General features: G+C 37.6%; 1 protein-coding gene across 1 annotated transcript; it reads left to right on the forward strand.

The window, feature by feature from the left end:
- The first annotated feature begins 941 nt into the window (after positions 1–941).
- On the forward strand, positions 942–4,975 carry LOC116032074 (enoyl-CoA hydratase 2, peroxisomal). Its single transcript, XM_031274476.1, has 11 exons — positions 942–1,054; positions 1,137–1,159; positions 1,319–1,424; positions 1,686–1,756; positions 1,896–1,968; positions 2,460–2,499; positions 3,001–3,073; positions 3,143–3,293; positions 3,523–3,593; positions 4,296–4,469; positions 4,570–4,975. The coding sequence occupies exons 1-11, from the start codon at positions 992–994 to the stop codon at positions 4,655–4,657; spliced, it is 933 nt and encodes a 310-aa protein (XP_031130336.1). The 5' UTR covers positions 942–991; the 3' UTR covers positions 4,658–4,975.
- Positions 4,976–9,892: the final 4,917 nt, after the last annotated feature.

Genomic DNA, 9,892 nt, shown 5'->3' on the forward strand with positions numbered 1-9,892 from the left:
ATTGTGAGTCTAATTACTACGGAAACATGTGCGCTCAACTAATAGCATTTTAAAAAGGTTTATTGGTAAAAAAAAATTCAAATTTTATAATTCATAACAATTATATCCAAACATTAAATTTTGGACAATTTAATAGCAAATAATTGTATTTGAGAAAATTTTATTTTTGGTCCATCACTATTATACATAAATCACATTTTAACTAAGTCCATGACTATGTAATTTGTATCACGTTTGGTCTTGTGATCTAATTTGTGAGCTAACTATTGTCGGAAGTGCTCATTCTGAAATGAGCATTGCATTTACTTCTTCCGAAAGGAACACTTCTAGCGGAACATGTCGTCCAATTTCCTCTTATAAAAATGTCATTTTATGTCTTTTTACAAGTATCATCTTATTCAACAGCTAATTTTATCAAACACTTTAAGTTCAACCATCTAATTTATTAGCTACTAATTTTTCAGTTTCAAATACTAATATATAACTTTAAATTATGGGTGTAAACGAGCTGAGCCGAGCTCGAGCCTAGGGTAGCTCGAGCTCGAACTCGTTAAGGATGTCTCCACCCGATCTTGAACTCGAGTTCGAGCTTGAGTTCAGGTTTGAATTCAATTTTGAGCTCAAATTTAACCTGTTTGATTTTAAATTATTGTTTCAATTAAAAATAAATTATATATATATATATAATATTTTATATATGGCTCACGAGCAACGCGACGAACAACGAACCTAAAATATTAGAACTCGAGGTTAAATTTTACTGAGCGATTTGCGAACCGCTTAGCTCATTTACACCCCTTATTTAAACTAGGCATGCTAAACATGCCAAAATATTATACTCCGTACTTGATAACTTGAGTTTTACTCTTACAAGTTACTCCGTACAATGGAAAATATTACCCAATTTGTCAAAGACGCAACTATAAAATAAAGCACAGTACCAAAATATGGTTCAATGCCATAAATCATACTCAACCTTGGAAACGCTTCAATGGCGTCCACCGGCAGCTCGGAGTTCGATCCTCAGAAGATAATTACCTACAAATTTCCCGAGGTATGATCTATTCCTTTTTGTTCGGCTTCACTCCCGTTCCATACTAATTCCGTTCATTTTCTGATGAATTTCGGTTTTCCAGTCGACCTATACTTACAGCGAGAGGTACGCCCCCTAACTCCCTATACCTCCTTCGCAGTTGATTTTTGTTTTTCATTTTTCATTTTTAATGTATAGTTTGGTATATTTACGTGAATTTCTAAACGATTTATCGGTTTGGGAGAGCTACTGATGAAAACAGCGTTTCTGCTTGTGACGATTTAGAGATGTTGCGCTGTATGCGCTGGGTGTTGGAGCGTGCTCAAAGGACGCGGTAGATGATAAAGAGCTCAAATTTGTTTATCATCCCGATGGTCAGCAATCTATCCAGGTTGATTACAATCCGTTTGATGAAATTACGTTTAGAGGAAACTCTGTGTGCGTGCGTGTGTTGAAAGAGGGTGGGGGTGACAGTTTAGCGGTGAATTCCCACAATTGGTGAAGTTTTGGAAAAATAAAAGTGAAATTCTACTTTTGCTGCTATACAGATTCAAATTATGCAGCTAAGGAAGCTGTATTATCTAAAGCTTTACAAAATAATGATTAGTAGTACTTATTGGCTCTTTTTTTTGGTTATATGCTGACATTTTAGGTCTTGCCGACTTTTGCGGCTTTATTTTCTATTGGATTTAGTGAGGCAATTGCGGAGCTACCGGGCTTGCAGTAAGTCTTGAACTTCGAAGCAAGTAGATAGTTTTGTGTTAACTGATTTTGCTACATATTTGTTTCTGTGTACACCATTTGTTAGGTGGTAGTACTGTTCTTCTAGCTGATACTTGGCAGTGTTGCCCTTTTTCTCTAGATATGATCCACGCCTTCTGTTGCATGGACAACAATATATTGAAATCTACAAGCCGCTTCCTTCTAGTGGTTCTGTAAGATCCCAAGCTCAAGGATTTATATATTTGTCTAGTGGAATTATGATTCAAGTTTAATTTAGTGCTAAGTAGTATTGAAGTGCAATGCTTTCTTAAAATTTTCCCATCAATCATGATACTAAAAAGATTCTGCTGAATTTGTGAAAAATATACTTGATAGAAACTTGTTCAAGGCATAGATATTTACATCCTGTATTAAGTTTCTGGAGTTTATCTTAACATAGACATTTCAATCCTTGCAAATGTTGTTTTGTTATTGAAGCCTAAGACACACATGTGAGACATAATTGAGGACAAAGAAGTCTTCCAAAGACTGATGATGAGATATAATACTAATATGAAATGTTTTGTATGATTTTGTTAAAAAAAAAAACAACATATTACAGTTGCTTTTCATGCTTTCAGTTATAAAAAAAAATGGTTATTTTCCTTTTCTTTCATTCATTTGATCAAGTCTTAGTAATTTCTTCTCAATAATGTTAATGCAGATAATAAATAGAGCAAGCATTGCTGGACTGCATGATAAAGGTCTGGTTTGAAAATGTAGACATGAATTGTTAGTTTGTGTTACTGTGACTAAGGGGGGTGTATACAATCTGGATTTGTATCGACTTTTAAAAACTTTTAAAGACTTTAAAGGTGGTATTCGATCTAGACATTTTAAAGTCTTTAAAAGTCTATTGGTATTCGATTCAGACTTTTATTAAAAGTTTGTGGGTATTTGATTCAAACTTTAAATCTTCTAATAATCAAGAATGGTGAGTGAGAAAGAAAACCCCAAATTGCTAAATACAAAATTAATTTGTTGCTTCTGAGTACATGCAATAAGTGATCTATATTGGGAGTCGAGCTCAATTTTTTTTTGTAGGTTTTGATTTAGAACAAGTCAATCTCAATTAAGATTTCATTTTGATTGTGCGAAGTTTATGTATTTTGAAGCTTCCCATAATCCTATTTCAAGTTGGAATGCATTTTAAGGATTTAATGGGTCTGACAGATAACAGGAAATTTATTCATCCATTTTGACAGGTAAAGCAACTGTTCTAGAAGTTGAAATCAGGAGCTATGAGAAAGTGTCAGGTGATCTTCTATGTATGAACAGGTAGGTTCCTTTTATATGACTTATGTACAGCTTTTTTATTATGTAGTTGTTACATTGATCACATCGCAGGATGGCTATTTTTTTGAGGGGTGCTGGTGGCTTCTCAAAGTCTTCCAATCCTTATTCATATTCCAAATATCCAGCAAATCAGACTGCTGCTCCTAAAATCCCCAAAGGCCAGCCATTTGTTGTTTTTGAGGAATATTTGCAGCCACCACAGGCATGTGAAATAAAACAATTAAACAATTTGGAACTTATCATTGGTTAATCTTACTGTCTTATAGCTTCTTAATGCATCGTTTTCCTGTCATCTTATCATTTGCATACTTGCAATCAATAGATTTTATCTCATTGAAATTGTAAAACCTGATGCCCTGATGGGGATGGGGCATGTTTTGACTTAGTCTTACTGATTAAATATGATATTTGAAACTTGTGCCATGATGCAGGCATTGCTGTACAGGCTCTCTGGTGATTACAATCCCCTGCATTCTGATCCCATGATTGCAGAGGTTGCAGGGTAATATGTTTTTGACTAAAAAGCTATCTCCCAGTCCCAGATGCAGTGGTAGAATCAAGTTATATTGTGGGTTAATAGACTTGAAACCAATTATTCACTGGTTCCTACTTCAATGCTATTCCCTCTGTTTACCCATACAAACACTTTTTTGCAAATAAAGAAAAAAGAATAAACTTTTACTAGGCTTGTGTCGCTGAACCTCCTTGGTCACTTTTTAATTTCATTCTCAACACCCTCCATAATAGTGTTTTTAATGTGTTTTATTATGCCATCTGGCTCAGTAAAAGTGAATGCAAGGGAAATTGATCCATTTCCCTTGAGCAACATGGCGTAAAATCTTTCTTCGATGTTAAATGCTTAATTTTTTAGAAAATAGAAACTCTATGGTGCCTGAGATGTTAATCTTGTCCTCTTCTATTGTATTCTGCAAAATGCACATGTAAATAACTAGCCCTATGTAGTCCACAGGTTATTTTCGTTAGTTATATATTTCCATTTCTAAAATTTAATTAAACTTACTCTACAAATCAGGGAAAAGGAATTCTGTTGGCAATATGTTGATTTATTTAAACAGTTGTCCTTCTGAATCTTTTACCTTCCAATGGCTACAGATTTGTCACTAAATTACGTTTACCAGTCTTTGGCCATAAACTTACTAGTATGTTATTTTGTTCTTCTTTTTTCTTAATCACTTAATCCCAGGTTTTCTCGCCCAATTTTGCATGGGTTGTGCACACTTGGATTTGCTGTCAGAGCTATCATAAAATGCATCTGCAAAGGGGACCCAAACATGATAAAGAACATATCTGGCAGGTTTTTATTACATGTGTATCCGGGTGAAACCTTAATAACAGAAATGTGGCTGGAAGGTTTAAGGTAGGTTACAAGATATGTTTACCAAGCTGGATTTATGTACATAAATATATTCGTGTATATACTCCCTAGTTCGAAAACCTAATCAGAGGAAAATATGCAGGGTTATATATCAGGTGAAGGTGAAAGAGCGTAAAAGGGCAGTGCTTTCTGGTTTTGTAGATCTTCACCGTTTAAGTTCATCTCTGTGACTGGAGGTTCTGTTTTCTCCTCTATGAAATATGTTATATGTGTAACTGGAGGAGTTTGTTTCTTGTTACACAACACAATAATTTCACCACAAGTAGACATTCTTGCCGTTAGTTCTATCGTTCCATGTTTATTATCCTGAATAAGATACATCAGATGATGTTTTCAAAATGTTGCAAGTGGGGATTATTTCTGTAAAGTGTTTGATAAAATATGCAAGTGGGGATTTTTTTGTCCGTAATGTGTTTTGATAATATGCAAGTAGGGATTTTTGTCTGTAAAGTGTCTGAATTATGCAAGTTGTGGTCTTGTTGGTTGTTTGCCTTGTTTTAATTATTCAAACGTTTTATTGTATGTTGTGTAGGGTTGTGTTTGGCCAACATTACTCTAGTTATTCATTTGCTTTACATTTTTTAGTATGTTGGACTCTATGGAATTAATTATTCACCATAGTGAAACTTTTATCCAAAATCCTAGGCTCCATTATATAAATGGTGTAATAGAAACAATTAGATGATTTTGGCAATCATTTTCTTGAGATTATGTTGTGTTCAATCTTAATTAGATTACTTCAATGCAGTGATTATTGAATTGTCTACTTATGCAGCGATATAAATACAGATTATTTCAATTGACTTTTGTTGTGTACATTTTTACCATTTTATTGGATTATTGTGATAAAAACATGGAAGTGCATTTTCATTGAATTGTCTATACAAGCTTGCCATTTCCGTGGTAGAACTACACTAAAAATTAACTCAAAAACCTAAATTATATCTTCATTACACCTAGAACAATTACAATATAATTTTACCTAGTAAAACTGCAATTACAAGCACTAACTATGCAAATTTTCTCTTGTACACTTGCTTATCAAATTCCTTATCTCCTCCATCTCATTAGCATATCCATTCGTGGGTTGGATAATTTTGATCTTTCTAAATAAAGAAACCACACTTATATCCAAAGCACACTCTCTCATATCAATTTTGACCAACAAAATATAAGAAATTTGTAAAATAATTTCAAAAAAGTAAAGGGCCCACATAATATGCGAAATCTGCAACAAAAGTTAAGTTAAGCATTGAAAACACACAAATTTAACATTTGTTTACGAAAGTAATTCTCACATTTCATCTTTAACACCCATAACATTACTTGCATGATTCTTTTGTTGTGCAAATTGAGGATTTCAATCCACATTTACAACACACTGGAAAGTTTTTTCACGCATTAGATAAAGAGCATGAAGACTGTTAATGTTTTAAAGGGAAGAACTCACGTAGTGTATAACTCACAGTATATTGATAGGTTGGAGCTGTACAGTATTTATAGGTATAACAAATGAAAGACAGCCACACACTAAAAGCCTCTAACAACTCCTTAAGACTCTAACAACACCCAATTTATTCTAACACTCCCCCTCAAGTTGGAGCATAGATATTAATCATGTCCAGCTTGTTACAAATATATTCAACCCTGTCCCTACTGAGTCCTTTAGTAAATAGATCAGCTAGCTGGTCGCCGCTGCGGACATGAGCCATAGAAAGTAACCCTTGCTGAACCTTCTCACGCACAAAATGACAGTCTACTTCAATATGCTTGGTCCGCTCATGGAACACTGGATTGTTTGAAATGTGTATAGCCGCTTGATTATCACACCACAAACGTATGGGCTTCATCACCTCCACACCAACCTCCTTCAGAATGTTGTGCACCCACGTTATCTCACACGTCGCATGAGCCATTGCCTTATACTCAGACTCTGCACTAGATCAAGCCACAACCGTTTGTTTCTTGCTTTTCCACGAAACCAAATTACCTCCCACAAACACACAATACCCTGTTGTCGACCTCCTGTCACTCAATGAGCCTGCCCAATCAGCATCAGAAAACGCCTCAACACTCATATGCCCATGATTAGCATATAAAATACCTTTCCCAGGTGCATTCTTGAGATACTTTACGATACGAACTGCCGCATCCCAGTGGGCTAGTGTAGGCGCTTGCATGAACTGACTTACCACACTGACCGGAAAAGCAATATCCGGACGTGTAATGGTAAGATAGTTCAACTTTCCCACTAGCCTCCTATACCTCTCTGGAGAATCAAGGGCCTCCCCCTCACCAGCTGCAAGCCTAACACCTTGCTCCATCGGCGTCTCGCACGGTTTTGAGCCCGACAACCCAGTATCATCAAGCAAATCTAGCACATACTTCCTCTGGGAAAGAAATATCCCTTTCCGAGAACGAGCAACCTCGATCCCCAAAAAATATTTCAACACTCCCAAATCTTTTGTGTGAAACTTTTCCTTGAGGAAAGATTTAAGTGTTTCAATTCCTCCTGCATCACTACCTGTGATCACTATATCATCAACATAAACAATCAAGAGAATGCACCCAACATTAGTATGCTTAAAAAAACGGTATGATCACATGTACTCCTCTGCATACCAAACTCAACAATCACACTGCTAAACCTCCCAAACCAAGCTCGCGAAGACTATTTCAAACCGTATAGAGACTTCTGTAGTCTACATACCTTCCCAGACTCCCCCTGAGCAACAAACCCGGGGGGCTGCTCCATATATACTTCCTTAACTAAATCTCCATGCAAAAATGCATTCTTGACATCTAACTGAAACAAAGGCCAATGATTAGATGCCGCTAAGGAGATAAAGATACGTACCGAAGCCAACTTGGCTACAGGGGAGAACGTTTCTGTATAATCAACCCCATAAGTCTGCGCATACCCTTTTGCAACAAGACGAGCCTTAAGTCTAGCCACCGACCCATCCGGGTTCATCTTCACAACATAGACCCACTTGCAACCAATCGCAGTCTTACCGACCGGGAGGGATACCAACTCCCAAGTCTGATTGTCCTCCAGTGCAGCCATCTCCTCCTCCATTGCACGTCTCCATCCATCATGAGCTATAGCCTGACTCAAAGTGTTTGGAACTGACACAGAATCTAAACGAGACACAAAGGCGCGAGAAGACGCTGGCAAATGAGTATAAGACACAAAAGAAGAAATAGGATGCACACAACGGCGTTTACCTTTACGTAGGGCAACGGGAAAATCCTGATCATTTGACGAAGATAGTGGTAAGGTAGAAGTACTCACTTGTGGCTCTGGTGGCACCACAGCCTTCTTCAGCCGCCAGGCATAAACCTGTGTAACGGGGGGTTTTGAAACAGACCTAACTGGTATGGAAATAGTATATGTAAGGAAGTCATTATCCGGAGTAGAACCACACTGAAATGACCCAGTTACACTCCCAGAAAACACCATGTTTTCAAAGAAAGTAACATTAGCTGACACTAAATACCGCCCTAAGTCTAGTGAATAACAACAATAACCCTTCTGAGTATGTGAGTATCCCAGGAATATACATTTGAGTGACTTCGGATCAAGTTTCCCACGTTGAGGGCGAACATCCTGGACAAAACAAGTACACCCAAATATTTTCGGAGGGAGATGAAACAGGGGTTCTGACGGATACACACAGGAGTAAGGGATTTGACCTTGAAGGACAGACGAAGGCATGCGGTTGATAAGAAAACATGTTGTATGAACAGCATCGGACCAGAAAACCTTAGACACTTTCATCTGAAACAAAATAGCCCGAGCTACTTCTAGCAAATGACGGTTTTTTCTTTCTGCCACTCCATTCTGTTGAGGGGTATACCCGCACGAGGACTGATGAACTATCCCATTTTGACTCATATAAGTGGAAAACAGTTTAGAGAAATACTCTCGTGCATTGTCACTCCGCAGACACTTAATAGTTTTATTAAACTGGGTTTTAACCTCAGCACAAAAATTACAAAAAATGGTGAACAATTCATCCCTAGACTTCATAAGATATAACCACGTACATCTAGAGAAATCGTCTACAAATGTTACGAAATATCTAAACCCATTTTTTCCTGTGACATGACAAGGACCCCAAATATCAGAATGAACAAGTTCAAATATAAACCGTACCCTGTTATTAACTCGAAGAGGGTAGGAAACTCGACAGTGCTTAGCGTACTCACATGACTCACACTGCAAAGTAGACAACGACTCGGAAAGGAGATATATCACTCAACATGGCTTTGGACGGCGACACAGACTGCTCTAACACGTACAAGCCTCCGACTTCCTTCCCCTTACCAATAATCTTCTTCGTCAAAAGATCTTGAAACAGACAATAACCAGGAAAAAAGGAAACCAAACAATTCAAAGCCCGCGTGATTTGACTGACAGAAAGCAAATTAAAGGGAAATTTTGGAAGGTATAATATAGATGATAAGGGCAATGAAGAGGTTGCAACAGCGCTACCCTTACCCAAAATCGGAACAGATGACCCATCCGCTAGGGTAACAGTAGCCCTAGGGTTAGAGGGAGAATATGTAGAGAAAACATTAGAATTACCTGTCATATGGTCACTAGCCCCTGAGTCAATGACCCAATGTGTAGACGAAGAAGACACACACGCAACAGGATTACTTGTTTGGACAAAAGTTGCAGATGGAGAAGGTTGATTGGATGGAAACTGAGACACAGACTGCATGGAAGGGGACACCCTTAGTTGATTGAACGCCGCCAACTCTTCATCAGTCATAACCACCACATGTCCTTCAGACCCAGAAGCTGTGTTAGCAAATCTTTGTTGCTTGGGCGGTTTAGGACATTGGTTTCGGAAATGACCTGGTTCCCCACAGTTAAAACATACCCTCGGCCCTACACGGCCTCCTCCACGGTTTCTTCCACCACGTCCTCGATAGCGACCGCCTCCACCTCCTCGACTATTATACCCTTCGTTAGTATAATTCCCTTGTGACACAAACGAGCTCCCTTCGCCATTGCTTCCCTGTGATATAAAAACACTCTTTTCGGGAAGCTCACTATTGTCCGTACTTACTGCAGCATTCTGAATCTGAGAGAAAACTTGGTCCAATGACCCTAACTCCTTGTTTCCCAACAATTGTGACCTAAGGACCTCATATTCTTTATCAAGCCCAGAAATAAAACTAAAAGCAATTAATTGATCACGTTGTGCTTTCATTTTCTTTACATCAGTTGTAATAGGCATTGCAGTACATAAAGCTTCACTCAAACTTTTGAAATCATAATAATAGTCTCTCAGATCTTGTCCTTTCTGGTTAGGTCGATAAACACCTTGGGACAACTGATACAATTTTCTCAGATTACTCGACCCACTAAACCATTCAGACACTAATTCCCA

This window comes from Ipomoea triloba, chromosome 10, assembly GCF_003576645.1.
Source record: "Ipomoea triloba cultivar NCNSP0323 chromosome 10, ASM357664v1".
NCBI lineage: Eukaryota > Viridiplantae > Streptophyta > Magnoliopsida > Solanales > Convolvulaceae > Ipomoea > Ipomoea triloba.